The sequence below is a fragment of the Sinohyriopsis cumingii genome, unplaced genomic scaffold (genome assembly GCF_028554795.1).
Source record: "Sinohyriopsis cumingii isolate HCF-2022 unplaced genomic scaffold, ASM2855479v2 utg000622l, whole genome shotgun sequence".
Classification (NCBI taxonomy): Eukaryota; Metazoa; Mollusca; class Bivalvia; order Unionida; family Unionidae; genus Sinohyriopsis; species Sinohyriopsis cumingii.
The window spans coordinates 5,185,430-5,204,318 of record NW_028315918.1 but is presented as its reverse complement, the minus strand read 5'-3'; the positions used below and the strand labels follow the sequence as shown (position 1 = coordinate 5,204,318).

Sequence of the window (18,889 nt, the reverse complement as noted above, 5' to 3'; positions counted from 1 at the left end):
AAGAAATAAAATCTACACATTTTCAACTATTCTACACACTTTCCTCACACCTCGCCTATCAGACAGGACTTAAAATGTCAGTGGTGAAAACCACTCATCAAGATAAGAAACAGAACATGGTGCGTCTCGCACGGTTCCATTTTAGGACCTTTTCTTTTTCTAATATTTTTAACTGATTAATCTTCGTGTCGTCTGAAATATTCTAATTCCTATATATTTGCTGTTTAAACAACTATCTACTATGCGGTTAGCTCTTCATACTTTTCCCATTATTATTTTCAGACAGATATGCAATCTGTTCAAAGAGGATTACGCCAAATAAATACATATAAATATGTGAAACACTATTGGTATGGTAATTGGCGTCACTCAGAAATTATCCAAAACTTCATGTACTCAAACTTATCCTCATTGCCCTTATGGTCGCCTCTGAATACTCCCAAAGATTCTGGCATGACTTTATTCAAAACAGTGTCATTTGGACACTCAATCAAACTAAATTTGTCTTTTAATGAGTAACCGGAATACACCTATAAAAATTCTTTCTAATTACGTTTATGAAAATATTTCTAAGCGATACTGCAACACCACTATGTCATTACTCTTAGATTGTGTGTGTACCGTTTGGACCAACGGCAATACAAATCTTAGATTTTTGGTGTACGTTTGGTGCAACGGTAATACAAATCTTACATTTTGGCTATACCATTCGGGGCTACAGCAGTACTCATCTTAGGTTATGGATGTACCATTTGGGGGCAACGGCACTACTTTTCAAATGGTTACGATTACTAAACTGCAGAAACTAGCTGAACGAATAATTGTAACAAGTGATATTTTTATACCATATTCAGACATGTTCTCGGGTTTAAATTCGCTACCATTTTCTAAAGGCTGCATGACATACAAAGGCGGTCAAGTACCGTGTGCCTTGGTATCCATCTTATCTCGACAAACCGTGAAATATGACCGCAACTTTCGTTTTGTTTTCCAAAGAGTATTTCTATACCATGATCTTGCTCTTTCTATTTGAATAAATATCTCGCAGATTCGGGTCCAAATTGTGTAATACTTCTCCTACTGAAATTAATATTCAATTTCTTACTGTAAATTCTAGTATTTGCATGATTAATACCTGTTAGATCGCCGCTAATATATCCATACCTGTTCTCAAATAGTATTATATGTACATATTTATCCCTTCTTCGCAGATTTGAATTTACGATACCATCTACTAGCTTAGATGTCACTTTGCCAACTTCGTAATTGATAATTTATGGTAATGTATGTATGTATGTATGTATGTATGTATGTATGTATGTATGTATGTATGTATGTATGTATGTAGTTTCTATACGTCGGTATGAGCATCATAAGTAATATTAGCTTTAATAGTAAATATATTATCCTCTTAAAATGACGACGTTATTATTATTATTATTATTATTATTATTATTATGTTGTATTCTTATTACCGACAACTCACTGACTGATACACTGGAGATAGTATGGCACTTCTAAGACGTTTATAATGAAAACCCGACATCGATTTGTCAAGTAAAACGTCAGTCTGTACAGAATTATGCATCGCCTAATCAATATATTGAGCTACATATCAAAATCTCGATCTTGGATAAAAAATCACAGTGAAAAGTTTTAGAAACCTTTATCGCGCTTCCCTCAGCCATCGTATTCCTTCTCGACAGGTTATAGTTCGACTGCTGTAGATGTGGACAATCTGGAAACCATTTATAATGTTCCTCCCACGCATTATCCCCTGGCGCCCATTTCTTTAAGCCGCCGTCGCATGCATAGCACCTGACGATGTCATTTTGCCCTTGTAATAGAATGCAAGAAACGTAAGACGCTGAAAGCAAACTAAAGTTCAGTTTATTTTAATCTAACAACCCAATCTTTTATGCCATTGAACATCTATCTATACGTATCTACCTCATCACCTACTGGATATCAGGTTTAGCATCTGTGACGTTCCAATACTTGAATTAAGGTTTTCTGATAAGTAATGGAGTAATTAAAATGATTTAAAATATATTTCTTCACTGATGTTCTTTTTTAAATAAATTTTTATTATTTTTCATCTTTTATATTCAACTGAAGTCGTTTTTCATTGCGCTGTCTCTTTTTTGTGTGGTAACAATCAATCCCAAATGACATCATCAGCAGCCATATATATAGTGAATTTTATATGGTGTTTGCAAATTGAAATAAAATTCTTGAAATATGAAGAAACTTTTACGAAACATACACAAATACACAGGACGCAAACTACGATTCCTGCTCGCATCGGTATATGTAATTTATAAGTTGATTTTGCCTCGGTTTACCATGTTCACAATGGGCAGTTGGGGTGGTCGCATATAGGCGAAACTGCCAGGTTGCCGTCTTCCAGGTAAAATGTGCAAAGAACATCTGCTAGTGACCTTATCGGGGAGCATCTATAACTGGATTTCAGGTTATCAACGACATTGTTTTGAGAACTATTTGACCTGTTTTTAGTAATTGTTTGCTACTAAACTCTTCGTATTTAGGCATCATATTAACAGCGTCTTTTTATGTTATGTCAATGCTTACAACTTGCTCTCTTCACCTGATTTGGGTCTCCTACACCTTTTTTGCAAGATTAAATGTCATTATATTCCTTTTTTCTTTATCAGAAATGCTTGAATGCAGCTAAGCTGAACATGCTTAATCGTCAAAGGGGAAACCAAACGCAAGAACCGAGTAGGATATCGTTGTATCTTATATATTTAATATGGAACATAAATGAAACATAATCAATGTGAAACATAACCTCATGGAATGTGAGAAATTTGAGATTAGGCACAGTGTGGTATTAAAAATGAAATTAGTAAACAATTACAATTTTAAAACATCTCAAAGGTACAATGTGCCTACCCTCAAATTTCATGAGAAAGTATACAAATATTATCAATACGAACTTTATTTTGTGTTTAAGACCGACTACCCTTACTTTATTCAAATCCGTTTTTCTTGTGTATTTTCTTTCTTTTTTATATATCTAAAACTGGTTAACCTTACCAGGATCATTTACTAAGGCGCTTTAACAAGGATAAATACCTGTGTAGTAAAACCCGGCAGCTGCTATTATATAGACAGTCAACCCAGGGATGACAGGGAATCCTGGAAATGTTGACAGTCTCACGCTATAGGATGAATATTCTGGTGATCTAATCGTCTTATTGTTCCACTTAGACGAAAGTTTTACTGGAAAAGTTCATAAATCTCGTTATTTAATATTAGTTCCACTTGTTCTCGGAATACTTCTGTATAAAACAAACAAAACACCGCCAAACATTCAATGTCGCAAGTGCCTCCGGTAACACATTGCGTTATGGTTCTCAGACTGTACTGGCATCGTTTTTCTGCAAATGCTGGCCAGAAAACTGAGATTTGTGAGGACAAATAGGCGTTGACAGTTTTAATCTTCAATTTGTGAACGTTCACAATGTTTCTTAAATTTAGGAGAAAAAACTTCCGAAACAGTTTACCTTGACTGTATAACAAAATCACACGATATTTCAGAGTAAATAAATTTCAAACATTTATCTCATGTTTCGAAAAATGCAGCAGATAATTGGTATTAAGTGCATTTTAGCTGCATCTAAACTATTAGTGAAAAAGTGAAAGTGCCATAGCAATTCAGAAAAAGCCAATATTATATTTTACAATGTCACTTGTCAGACAGTATGTGTAATATATACTTTTGGCGAATATATATAATTGTTGAATACAACGTTGCTCAAAGTAATATAAAGCAATTATAATAAATACGGAAATTTGTACAGTTTTACATGGGAGTATATTTAGAAATTAAAACGTCTTTCTTGTACAGGTAATTATTCTGGGCATATGTTTTCACGTTTATTCCATTTCATAAAAACCTAACAAAAACTCTAAGATTTTTTTCTATTGTCATGGTTTCGGCATGTGCTTATCGAAATTAAGTTTGGAGCCATTGATTAATTTTTTACCAATTCCTTGAAAATGATAGTTTATGTCACATCTGCATGAAATGTAAGCCATGCTTGTATAATTCTATAACAAGAACAATTTTAGACTTGCTTGTTAACTGTTTTAAATGTGTATTCTAGCGAGCAATGGTTCAGTGACATCAGTTTTCACTTCAGGTTACACAAATCTCGTCAAAAGCAACGTAGGAAAAAAAATTAAAAACAATTTACAAACAACAATCTTTCTGAATATTTTATACCTTGCCTTACTCCTCTCTCGCCGAAGTTTGAATTCTTCACTTGTCTTTGTTGAAACTCACTCTGTGTTATGTTTCAATAGAAAAAGTAATAAATTTATACATACATACATATGTTCGTACGTAGTACGTACGTGCGTACGTGCATGCATGCATGCATACATACATCATACATACATGCACACACATACATACAAACATACATGCATGCATGCATACATACATACATACATACATACATACATACATACATACATACATACATACATACATACATGAGGAAGGACAAAGAAGATAAATAAAACAGCACCAAAAATACAATGGAGCTAGACGCTTCCAACCTGTATGGAAAATGGCTTTAAACTAAGGAGATATAGGAGAACGGGGGTCGTCTCAAAACGACTATACCAAAGCTGGACTATTACTTCTCCAGTTACCGCTCCGGTGGCCTAGTGGTTAAAGCGTCCGCCTCGGATGCGGGACGTAGTGGGTTCGATCCCCGGCCGAGTCATACCAAAGACTTATAAAGATGGTACTATAAAAATGGTACTAACAGCTGCCTCGCTTGGCGCTCAGCATCAAGTGGTTAGTGTTAGGACTGGTCTGCCTGGTGTCAGTATAATGTGATTGGGTGGGACATCATGCTGCATGCCTGCGGCATGATGCCCCAGTGCTAGACATTACTATGAAATGTCACACTGCAGACATCGTAGCGATATGACTGAAAAATTGTTAAAGCTACCTTAAATAATTCAAATCACACACACACACACACACACACACACACACACACACACACTTCTCCAGTTGGACAATAACTTCCATTCTTTACCCATAATGTGTGTGTGTGTGTGTGTGTGTGTGTGAGAGAGAGAGAGAGAGAGAGAGAGAGAGAGAGAGAGAGATTTGGATTTTTAACGTAGCTTTAATAATTTTCCAGTCATATCGCTACCATGTCTGCAGTATGGCAGTTTATAGTGATGTCTAGCATTGGGGCATCATGCCGAGACATGTAGCATAATGTCCCACCCAGTCACATTATCCTGACACCAGGCCGACTAGTCCTAACACTAACCTCTTAATGCTGAGCGCCAAGCGAGGCAGCTGTTAGGACCATTTTTGTAAGTCTTTGGTATGACTCGACCGGGAATCGAACCCACGACCTCCCGCATCCGCATAATATGCATGTTTTACCCAATCCTATAAATAGGAAAATATTCTGCTCATAAAACAATGGATTTAGGTGATTGATCATGAAGCAAAATAAACCCATGAGCTTTATTTTTCTCATTAAAGACGTGTTCCGATTAATCGTGTGTAATTTCATAAAGAAAAACAAAGACAAAGAAAGATGTTTATTCATTACACAATATGTAAAACAAACTATCGACCATACTTCAATGACTATCTTATGATGATGTGTAACGTTCACTCTAATACTTACTTTGCAACTTGCAAGAAAGACAGGGTCAATTACTGTGGCTAGGTGGCGGCATTCGGGCGAATAACGGATATGTTCCAATAAAGGATCGTCATCTTTTCTCCAGTTTGACAGTGTAATGCCACATTCATAACAGCACACTCTGTCACTCAGTCCTATTTAAAAAGTCAATATTTTATTTATAATCGAAAACAAAATTTACGCATATCATGGCATTAAAAAAGTAACTGATAATTACCACATATCGATGTCGTATTGCATTTCCGGTACTCCGCTGTCACATTTAATGAACACAGTAGCATGAAATGTTGATAAACTTGCTAATCATTTTCAAATCTCTTATATCAGCGATAGTCTTGGAGGTATTAAGAACTCAATCATTATCACAATTCTACATACATGGATTTCTCCATTATATGATGATGACATTATTTGAGGCATACAAACAGCGGTTTCAATGTCAAAGCAGCTCCAATATTACCCACTACGGCGGATTGATACAAACGTTAAGTTAATCTGCGTGCATTCATCGTGTATAATGAACCTTTGTTTTAAACTTCGTCTTTAGATTAAGAGTAAATCAAATATAGAGCCTGCTATAGTAGTTTTACCTTTATAGAAAAATCCCAGGTGAGCAAAGGTCTGATGGTCGGCGAAGAAACCACAGTTAGAGAACGTAGCAAGTCTAGTAATATATTCTTCGAAGTATGTGTACCTCGTTCTTTTTTCTGGTGTGTCAGTAATTGTATTCTTGCCCTCATGGGAATTTTGACAATAGTTTGGAGTAGAAGGCTTATCATAATTTGATTCCTTATCGCAAACCACATAAGTCATTATGATAGCTTCACAACTTTCATCTAATTCTTTTTCAAAGTAAACAGGTAAGGTATGACCACCACCGATATGTAAAACAGAACCAATGTTTTCCAGAACTTCAGAGCCTGTGCAACTTAATCTATTCAAAAACCCTTCTCTCAATGTTTCCGTCTTCTCAACAACTTGAAATTGACCTTTTCTTAAAGCAACCCCTGAAAAATTAAACTCTGTGAATGCCAATCTCTTGGTACAAAAATCAAACTTTGAAAAAAGTAGGTTTTTAATTAGATTACAAACGTATGGGTCCACCCATAGGTAAGACCCATCACCTTCCTTGTAGACAATATTTAAATTATTCATTTGAAGCGTCGATGCATCTTTTTGATTGGCTTTGTGGAAAAGGCTGGCAGCAAATCTAAATGTGACATCAGCCAAAACTGCAATACCTTTGAAACATTTTTCTATTATAATGATACTCTTGTCTCCAAATGTGTCCAGCAGATGTGCCAGTGTTAACCGTCTATCCTTGAGTGCAACAGTGGATAAATCAAAAAGCGTCACCAATAGACAGCACGCTTGCATATGACCAGTTTGTGTCATTTTGTGTTATTTTACTGGTTCCTGATTATTAATACTGGGAACGATATAAGGCAAGAAAACAAAGCGTTCGATTTAAACTCTTAATAGGGTGTTAAGTTTCTGACACGTCACGTGGTCTACTATTGGTGCGAACGATGGTGGCGTCTTGGTGCAACCTGAAAAGGGATAACACGAAAAGAAATGGAATATGATCAAAGCCACATGTACACAGCTTTTTGACATAACCTATTTGCCAGATAGTAAGACAATTAAGCATGCAAGTACGATGGGTAAAGGTAAAATGTAGCCGTCAAGTGTACGTATCACGGTAAATACACATACACCAGAACGGAATAAAGCAATGCATGTACATTTAACAAACCGCATTTCAAATTCCATTGTTTTATGGTATAGTGTTACCTGTAATAAATTTAGTTGTCACTGGCTCGCCGCTTGATTGCTTGTATTTTATTTGTTTGTTCACATTATGCCTTTATTGAACTTTATCTATTTATATAAAATAAATACTTCCGACTCTGTGCCTAAACCTGTGTAACAGAAAGAAACAAAACTGATATATTTGACCTATAGCGCAATAAATGTTCTGGAACATTTAATGATTTCCATGGAAAATTCTACTAACCCTTAAACTCAAATTCTGGTAAGTTAGTTTTGCACAAACTCTGTCCAGAACCATCAATCACGAGCATGACAAAAGTCAGGTATGCAGAAACTCTATCTACAACCCTCAATCACAAGCATAACAAAAGTTGGGTATGCAAAAGCTCTAAATATACATACCAATATAAATAAAAATAACAAACCATCAATGCAGATAGCCATTCTGAATTCACTTATGTCCCCAATACCCTCCAACCTACCATTCTCGAAGTTTTAATCTTCCTGTAACCAGATCCCTAACATACCTCCTTAAAAGTTTATTTATCTATTAATTCAAGATAAAAAATTTAGCTTTAGATTTCGTTGGATACAAATATGAGTGTGATGTAATCTGGTTTTATTTTAAAAGAGCTGTTTTCAACCTAGGCGTCGACGATTATGTCAATTGGTTCAAAATAATACCCCCTTTTAAAAATTTGCTCCATTATTCGACCAAATTCACCAGTCATAAAAACTGTCCCGCTGCAAAAATAGTATACATAAAACGTTTTACCTCAATATTAAGACATATTGTTATCTGCTCCGTAGTGAATATATGAACGAATGTCCTGTACAATTATTTTTGAATTCTATTCTAAACTTTGGATTTAATACGATCTCAGTAAATGTTATCTCAACCAAATGAAGTTTGCCTACCCGTGTGAAACAAAATACGACCTGTAGTGTTATGAATCGCAGCTACAAACACACCTCGAATATAAATGGGGATTGAACGTTTGTGCCATGTTTCTTCACACGTGCGAACGCATCTATCATACTATCTTGTTTGCTTTATATGTATCTGCTGACACTGTGAGTAGAATCTTCACTGATTCCTAACATGAGTTGAGAGTAATGTTAGATCATATATCGTAAACAAAGCGATGACCTTTCATCGAAAGACTTTATATAGGTCAAAGCCATTGTAAAACCATTTAACGCCGTGACAAACAAGAGAGAGAGAGATTGTAACTGGATTTCGTTGGAAGGATTCTATCAAATGTATATATTGTGCTGTAAGTAACTTAGGTCAGTGAAAAGTTATAATTGACTTATTTAAATATGTATAAGTTGTGATCTGATTAGAGAGTTTCCAACTATTGGCATTGATATTATTATATAAAGAAACCCAAACTTCTACATAAATCCTTGAAAACGTCTATGTGCGTATGAGGAATACATAATCATCAATGTGTGTGCACCTGTTAAGAAACTCAGTTTACTTTCTTCACTGATAACTTTAAATTGACACAAGCTAAATTCTTATAACTGTGGAGTGCTATATGATTAGACTGCAATCTTACACTAAGAGGCCACGGAGACAATGGCCAAGGTTTGCAAAGACCTTATATCGACCGTATGGAACTAATGATTTCATTAAACTAATATCGAGCTTAAGCGAAAGTCAAACAATTAAATGTTTGCACAACAAACGTTAACGACGCAGTTACATAAGAGGCAATCAGATTCTTCGGCAGGGGAATAAACAACTTACACTTACAAAAGCAATCACTAAAGGAAGAAATCAAGTACATGTGAACTACAACGTGTTTAAATTACGGGTAATGTTCGAAAAAGAATTTAAAAATTGCAAAAATATGAAACTCTGCTGAAAAACCTGTCTTAAAATGATATAAAATTTTAATGACAATAAACTTGATTTTTTAATCAGAGTATTTTGTGTAAAGACTATACAGTAAACGAAATCAGTTGAAAGATAAATCAGTTATGTGACAGTGACCTTGCATAAACGTAATATAGACTCTTAATTATAAAATTGTGATCACCATAATACGCAGGAAAATAAATTAAAATGGTTACCTGATAATGTTTCTTGTATTTTCATCTCAGACATCAGTTATAGTTATATATGGAGGTCTTCAATGGATATAATGAAGGCTCATTTACCCTTTTATAGTACAGGTTTCCTGACTAGTTAATTTTTACAAAAATTACTTGCCATATGATTTATGATAACATGTGGCTATGAATGTGTAAGATTTGTAATTTGTTAATACTGTACTAGAGTTCACAAGTCCAAAGTTGGCCTTCCTTAAATAGGGTTTGACTAAAGTCCAACTCCATCCTTCAGAATCTGAAAGCCATCCTGTTGATTTTTGATCTCGAAACATTTATTTGACAACCTGTTGAATCCATGGTCATAGATTGTTTTGTGAACTTTTCATGAGCCTGGTTTTCATGTTTGTCTTGACATGTATAAGAAGGTTTGGATATGTATATGTTGGTAACGGCCTGGAATAAATTCGACGGACAAATCATTTCAGTCTGGGTTAAATTCAATGTATTTAAAATTTGTTTCAGACCATTTGTTCCAAGAAGCAATAGTTCTTAAGGAAAATGGAACCTTAATGCAAGATTATGTCAGCAATTGCAAAGATTAACTGAATTTTCTTTAACCGTTGTGATGACTTCATTTTCTTATGTGAGATGAAATCATCCTTAACCACTCAGTGCCGCTGTGTCTATCTTTAGTTTTAACACACTTTAAAATGAAAAAGCAGCTGTTACTCGTTTATTGTCAAAGATAAAGTTCATGAAAAACTCAAACCATAAATGATATCTCAATGTTACCCATAATTCAGTTGCATATCATTCGTGCAGAACAAATTCGGTACTTTTAGCTACATTACGAGACCCTGACGTGAAAATGCAATGAGAAACGGGGGGAATATCTGTCGCAATGTTGTGCGAAACAAACTTCAGGTATGTCGCTGTAATACCAAGGTTAGTAATTACTTCAGCTTAAAACACGTAAAGCCTTAATTGGCTATATACTACAAAAGACAGAAAGAAAAAAAACAGAGAAACAAGCAAGAAATACACACACACACACACACACACACACACACACACACACACAAACAAGGATTATTCCCGTTCTTTACCTTACTCTTCCACAAACTTATCTATCGACCGTAAAATTATAAACCAAGTGTCTCAGAAGACGTTCAGAAATGACGTTTCGCGTGGGTCACAACTTGGGACATAACTAGAACATACCTCACTATAATCTAAGACAAGAACAGAGAAGTATGTATCCAAACCCCAAACTCTTACTAATCTAAAACAAAATAAGATAGAATTATATTCGAAAATACGGATTTATTTAGACAAGGCCTTTTGTACATTCTCGTGATGCCATTTAAAGCTTCACCATTACTAGACACATAGGCGTAAAACAACACTATTTATCAGCAAAATTCTAGATCAGTACAAATGAGGAATATAAAATCAAATGACAATCAGTAAAATGTTATGTACGGATTAGATCTGACATCCACAGCAAATAAATAATCAAGGTAGCATCCTTTCTTTTCTTAAATAAGCCTGTGCAATTTCATTTGAAGTGATCCAATCGAGAAGTGTGATGTACCATCTAAAACAACCGTTTGAGATTTGGAAACGGTTTCATGTTCATCTGTGGTGATCACTCGGCTTTATGATAAATTGTGGTGAAAACTTGCCTCATGTTTATGTATGGCGATAAATCCGCTTCGTGCACATTTGTGGTGATAACACTTCTGGATGAAATCGAGATGGTAACAGCATGACCAAGCATTCTAGTCTGTCCCTATATGGTGCAAGAATATTACACAATTTCTGCATTAATTCTCAGTTTAAAAAAAAAAATTACTCATTAGACACGTATGTGAACTACGAAACTAAAAGGCCGATAGCACACATGTCTTCTAGAGGAGTATAGTGTGGGTGATATCGATTGAAAACCATCACATCCTTAATAAAACTACGGCTGCAAGCTATGCGTGCCTTTCATCTTAATTTTTTATTGTTGTTGTTTCCTTTAATTTTCATTTTTCTTTCTTCTTCATGAACGAATCTTAATCTTTAAAACAAAATATCTTTAAGGTGAAGTTTCCTATGTCACTGCTTTGTTCTTTGGTAGCTATGGAATGATTCATCGTTGCAATGCTAACGATTTCAACACAGTAAACAGAGTTCTGGCACTGAGCGGGGGCATTTAATTTTAATTTCACATATCCTTCATTGCGTTAGAAAAATAGGAAATGATTCATTCCTATTGCATCAACTACAAAACTGGATGAATATGTACTCAGTGATGGCAGGAGTGTTTGATGCACACGGGAGCAGTGTTCTTTAATGGTGCCCCCACTTTGCTGTAGAGAACAGTTTGGGAGTCATTGATCCCCTACGTAGCCGTCCTAAATATCCTGTTATACTAAGGTGAAGGTAAAATACTATGAAAACGTCAGCTCCATAAAAAAAAAGCTCCTGATAGCGCACCCTCCCCCCTTTGCCTGACGCCTCCCAACCCCAAGCCCCTTCTCTCCGCCACTAAATATTCGTACTGAACAATACATGTCTCACTTTTGGACGCGAAAGTTCTTGTTTGAAAAGAAACAAGTAAACAAACAACGTGCCTCCTTTTGTGTATTCATTAGATCATATAAAAAGTAGAAAATACAATAGTTAAAAAACAAGTGCACGTATATTTAGTTTCATTCTACATTTGTTCCAACGAATTATCATAAAGCAGACTGACTAGGGTTTACCTACATCTGTTAATCAAGGACAAATATTAAATACTGTTATTAGTAGCAAGTGTAGTAGTAGTAGCATTAGATGTAGTAGTAGCAGTAGTAGTAATAGTACCTTTCACGATATCCCACAGACCGTAATATATATATAAAAATATATCCAAATTACTGTACAATATTAGGATACGTTATTCAAAATGGAAAATGAAAGTTGCGTCTTTGACGTTATACATAAAAGAAAGTGAAAGCTGCGTATTTAAACACAAGTACCGTGATGTAATATTGACAGACAACCACATACTTACGTATTTATATCAAAATATCAGCAAGAAACTTTATACTGATTTCTCTTTTATATGGTTTATAAATGGAATTTTCATATCCGATCATTCCGTGAAATATATTACACGCAGTATGCCATTAGTGTATTTTTGGTAATTCTAATCAACGATAGACAATCTAATCCCGTAAAATATTAATAGACAATAACCCACATTACATTTTCAGAAAACTACTTCAGTAATTAGTTTAGTTGTCATCACGTGCTTACGATGCATGTCTAAATACTGTCTAAAAAAAAACCTTTAGAGTGATTTCGTCTGCTTCAATTGCTTGAAATTTGGTTGGAGAAAGTTCTATGAGTAGTGAGATCTACTCGGAATGCTCTTCAATGTACCGCTGGGCTTGTTCCGTTTTTGGTTTTACGGCACAGCATAACAAGCAGGCTACTTAGTGCCCAGGCAGTCAAGTAAAGTACCTTAGCCATGGACCAAGCACGATAACCGACCCAGACTGATCAATGGTACGATATGAGCGTGCATCTTTACGGCCATGTGAGTTAACATTGCGATATGTGCATCGACTTCCAACTCTTGTTAAGAAATTACGGAAGAAAGACATGTGACATTCATCACAGATTACTTTCATGGCCGTTGCACGTATTCAGCTTTCACAATTTCCAAGATTTATACCCTACATTTTAACCTTTACAATCAAACGTTTTAAACCTCCAACGGTTTCGCTCCACTTATTTTTTCCATGGATGATATCAATAAATATATATTGCAACTGAGGAACATTTCTTTACACGAACAAATCCAATGAGACACAGTTCGTCTCGTATTCCCAATGTCACGCGACGTCATTTAGGACACACGTTTCCAGCAAGCTTCGCTCCAGTGGCGTAGCAAGGAATTCTTCCTCAACCCGTAAAACTTATACCTGGAGCCCCCTTCCAATCAAACAATTTTTTTTTTTTTTTTTTTTTTTTTTTTTTTTTATGGGAATATTGGGCCCCGTTAGGCCTGCCTCCCCCACCCCCAGCTTTGCGAGGGTTGCTTGGGCGGTTGCTACGTCACTGCTTCGCTCGCATTGAACTTTTCCTTATTTCATATTTGTTATTTGACAAAGAAAACCTCTCTTACCTATATATGTGTGATAGCAAGCGAAGTTAGCTCTTATGGTAACGCGTATCATGTGCACAGTGATCATTTTGACAAACCTTCTTTTCCGGTTTTCCATTTCCGGTTTTTATCATGATTTAATCTGTGTGAGTGGTTTGTAAACCGATCTCGTAAATTCGTCTCTATGTACATAACTGAAATCAAATTCAAGAAGGGAAAAGTGCATTTTCACTCTCTACCATCGCGTCAGAAAATGTTACCAAGAGTGTACTGAGGCCATTGGCAGTGAATATTATACTTTGTACAACCTAATGGACCACGTGACACATTCGCTAAGTCATGTTCGCAGCCACTTTGTGTAGTCATAGTAAAGACCCTTGATATCATCATGTACAATGGCATCTTTCTGAGTAAAGTATGTGTTGTGATCAAGTTTGTGTGTACGTTTGCGTGTGCATAAGAGAGAGAGAGAGAGAGAGAGAGAGAGAGAGAGAGAGAGAGAGAGAGAGAGAAGGTGGGTAGAAGTGTGGACCTTCAAAATTCCCGGCCTAAGAAACTCAAACATTAGCTTCGTTGTCGTTTAGCTCATGCTGGCCTTTTAACGCAACAAAGGTAACATGGTAACGTGACTCGTTATTCAGATACGACCTTTTTTCTCAGAATAGATTGAATGTTGACATAAGCTATCGTTACGTAAATTTAGCTCTGCAATATTTTGGTCTGTCATGAACGTCCCAGCCAAGTTTAAAAACATTAGAGGAGTGTAATCCTCATTCCCCGCGTTCAGTTTTCTCCATAGTTCTCCTAGTACAGCTTAAGACTACAACACTATATTTTCAAGAGAATCATGCGACCAAATCTCACCAGACTGATTTGTAAAGTGGTTTTACTGGTCAAAGCACAAATCTGATTGTATTGTTGGCTCCGTTCCAACAATAAACGTTGCAAATTGTCTATAGTGGAGAATGAACTAATAAAAGTTTCACTTTCGATAAACAATATTAAAGTTAATAAATGTTTCGAAAATTTAATTACATCATTTCATGGTACCGTGTATCTTTATATATCACCAAAATGGACTTCGGACAGCCATGTCCGCCTGTGAGATCAGTCAACATTTCATACTTTATGGACTTTGTTATTCACTAGAGATTATTACCATAATCCAAACACGTTGACCGACTGCCGTATCCTAACAACATAAAATGTCAGGTAATTGAAAGAAAGAATTAAAAAAAAACACTACCTTAAAAGAAAAGAAAATCGTCAGAAGAGTAAATCATTTATGTAGATATGCTTGCGTAAATAGATAAGATTGATTGAATGGTTGGTTGGTTGAATATGTCAGGCAATCTTAGTTCGAGTTTCCTCTGACCCTTGTCACCCCATTTTTGATATTTGGATATTTATGTTGGGGTGTAGGGTCTGAGTCCATTCCCTATCGAAAAGTTGGCATTCGGCATGGGCTAGCCGCTTACTAGCCGGCCAAGCAAACTTGAACGACCTTTCATCGAGATATACCTGCATGATATTGATAGGAATATGATTATTTTTTAATTACAGGCTGGTGTGTGTGTTTGTGTGTGTATATGTGTGTGATTTAGATTGTTAATGTAGCTTTAACAATTTTGAAGTCACATCGCTACGATATATACAGTGCGACAGTTCATAGTGATGTCTAGCACTAGGGCATCATGCCGCAGACATGTATCATAATGTCCCACCCAGTCACATTATACTGACACCAGGCCGACCAGTCCTAACACTATCCTCTTAATGCTGAGCACGTAGCGAGGCAGCTGTAAGTACCATTTTTTAAAGTCTTTGGTATGACTCGGCCGGGGTTCGAACCCGCGACCTACCGCATCCGAGGCGGACGTTGGACGTTCTAACCACTAGAACACCGGAGAGGACAGGCTGGTAATTTGGTATAACTGGTTGTTGTGTACATCTCGGCAACAGCTTTCATGACAAAGGCTGTAAATTAAAACTTGTGTTTTGGCATTACTACACTTCGGAGATTTGATCATATATATATATATATATATATATATATATATATATATATATATATATATATATATATAAAGAGACAGAGAGAGATATCGGTATATACACGCAACATGCGGAGTTCTAAAGGTTCTCAGAACACTTATACGTTGTCACTTAGCTGTAAGCCACTCCCCTAGAATGTAATACACATTTTATTGTTCTTTCATTTTTCTTTAAATAAGCATGACATAATTTATTGTATTTCTTAATGTTTTTAAAGACAAATATATAGAGAAAACCAACTATACAATCAAAAGCACATTTAACATGGAGGTATTGGTTACAGGTCTACACGGTAATTATACATAATACTAGTTTCGAAACGGCTTGCGTGTCAAGCTACGCGTGATTATAAAGCTCCGCAAGGAATTTATAGCAGTACCATCACTATTATCACCATAAAAGTAGTGTAGTCCCGACTTACCCTCAATGAATCATCCTAAACACGTGTACAACAGGACGTCAGGTCAATGGGTCAAATTTTGTATGAATATTTTCGGCGACCAAGACAAAATTCAAATCTGTGAGGATCCCATTTTGTGCTAAAAATAGCAGCGCGTATTTTCCAACTTTGGTGATATATATTGTAAGTACATTTTGTGGAGGAAAAACCCGGGGGAAAAAAAACTGGAAAAGCGACAGATCCACGTGAAGCTACTGGCAAGTTGTCACACATACCCACGCTGGCTGAACTCGAAACGCGAGCCCACGCTGATATAGGTGAGATGTTAGTGATTTGTAAGGGCGAACGCCTTAGACCACGCGGCCATCCGGGGCCTACAGTTTTCGTAAGCTTTCATGTGGAAACTTTTATAACTATTCAAACAGTGGTTATTTTGCAGAATTTGAAGATCGATAATTAAACTTCAACCGATTACAAACACTATTATTGGAAAAATATGCCTGCTCTGAACCCTTACAAAATCAAGTAACATTTTGTTTCTTCTGCTGAATTAAATGACATGTAGGCCTACCTCAGTTATAAAGGTCAGTGTTAGAATTAACAAGAAGCATCGGTGTGCAAGTTTCGCTACTTACTTTTTAATCCATAAAAATATTCTTACATTACAAATGTTGTTTCCTTTAGGTGGAAACAACATTTGACTGTGTACAAATTCCATTTATTCTCAACCTATGGATTCTTTTTTAAAAAATTATATTTTCATTAGTACATGCACCTCTCCTCTAATTTTTTTCGATGATTGTTACACACCTCGATGGAAGTACTGAAGACATCTACATATTTTTATTTACATGTAAACATCGTCTATTTTGCCATCTAGAGAACGGTGTTGGAATACCCCTTGCGTCACTGAGAGTTCATTGTTTTCTAATAATAAAAAAATGTTCTAACGGATTTTTCACTCCGTAGGTTAACCATTAATCAAGTAGCACATTTTCTACTTGCTATTGTACATTTCGAACCCTTAGTCTGAAAAAAATCAAGCCCCCAAATCTGTGTTGATACTGATAGACGATATGTGTACATGATGTCACCTTGTTTATTAAAATGTGCATTTTTGCTACATGCACATATTCGCGGAGCACACCTGCGTACAGTGTAGACACTCACCGATAATAGGTAACAATCATATATATCACGAAATTCAAAATGGCCACATGACAGAGGGTTGTGCTATTCCAGTTGGATTTACAACTTGCCAAACATAGGATTTTATCCGGAAATAGTATGTACAAAAGAATCCTTCAGTCAATGGTAGCTTAACAGCCGCGAGAAATACGGATAATGTATAAAATGGACACCGATGTGTGCAGACAGAGTGCAGATTTGTGTAGGTTTTAATGAATAGGCGATATCAGCCGTATAAACCGCCATTCAATATCATTGTAGGTGCGGGGCTGATCCATCGGTCTATTCGAACCTTAAAGGAAAGAGCCCCAAAATAAAGCATTTATATAAACATTCACTATGTTAAGACTGGTACTTCTCATATTCGTAAGTCTGGTTGGTTAATGGAAATCTAATAGCATCAGTATAGCATCTATTATGTATATTTAATTTGTTTTATTTATTAGTTTTTCTACATGGTTGTATGTTGTGTGTGATTGAATTTTGGACTAGACCTTGCCTAAAGTCAAGATCTCTGTGTTCCTGATTAAAGACACTGAAGTTGTTTTTATTTTGTAAGCAAACAATACATAGTTAATATTTCCATGTGAGTGTGGATTAAATATTCAGATCAGTATCGTAATCTTAGTCAAGGACATGATGTTTACCATGTTCTTTCTTATAATTTTAGTAACATATTGTACGTTCTTGATAAACTCAGGTTCTTGTAGAATAGAAAATTATATTAAGTCACAGTATTTCCATAAAATGCTAAGTGTGACCTAGGTTTTGATGCAGAATCATTTGCAATATCGTGCTTCTCTCTGATTTGGTTTTATTTTTATTTAATCAAATTATTATTCACTGGAAATGCAAAGTGCTCAACGCCTTTGGTGCTTGATCTTATTTCGAACACCACTGAAATTTAATTAAAACTTTATTTCATGGACTGGTGATAAATCTTTGTGGACTACATGGATTTTAATTCGCAATACTGTAAGTTCTTTTCATAATTTCAATTTGTATTCTAAGGAAATAAATTATTTTGTTGAATTTTACAAAACTTGCTGGTTGTCGCTCTTTTCTATTTTTTAGTTTAAGACCATTGCGTTGTGATAGACCCAACACAAATATGCCATGGTTAAAGGAGAATCTGCTGATGTTTCCATATGAGAAACGATATATATATATATATATATATATATATATATATATATATATATATATATATATATATATATATATATATATATATATATATTGTGTACTTTGTTATTTGATAATATTAACTCTACCATGTTTCGTTTTTAGTTTTGTTTAAACCCAACCATTTTCAGAAAATTTAATCAAATGCATTTATTGTATAAAATGTATAACATCGCAAATTCAAAACGGCTTCCGAACGTTTCGAGCTCAGCTCTTCCTCAAGGGAATAATCACTTTACATATACAAAAAAAAAAAACACTGAACACAAAATCGAAGACAAATTCTGGACTCCTACATCTTAGAATCATTAGGATGGAATTTACAACAAGAGGTTGGACAATAAAAGTGTAACAATAAGCGAGCGGGTTTTGTTT

The 18,889-nt window shown here is 35.5% G+C and overlaps 1 protein-coding gene across 1 annotated transcript in view; it reads right to left on the bottom strand.

Annotated features, from left to right (window-relative positions):
• Window positions 1–18,327, bottom strand: part of LOC149773716 (uncharacterized) — a 113,245-nt gene extending 94,918 nt beyond the window's left edge. The window contains exons 1-6 of the mRNA XM_089946256.1: window positions 16,163–18,327; window positions 6,302–7,261; window positions 5,694–5,845; window positions 4,253–4,313; window positions 3,100–3,246; window positions 1,665–1,837 (exon numbers count right to left, since the gene is read on the bottom strand). Of these exons, the coding sequence (XP_089802382.1) occupies window positions 1,665–1,837; window positions 3,100–3,246; window positions 4,253–4,313; window positions 5,694–5,845; window positions 6,302–7,106 (1,338 nt within the window). The 5' untranslated portion in view covers window positions 7,107–7,261; window positions 16,163–18,327. The remainder of the gene's footprint in view (window positions 1–1,664; window positions 1,838–3,099; window positions 3,247–4,252; window positions 4,314–5,693; window positions 5,846–6,301; window positions 7,262–16,162) is intronic.
• Between the last annotated feature and the right edge of the window lie 562 nt (window positions 18,328–18,889).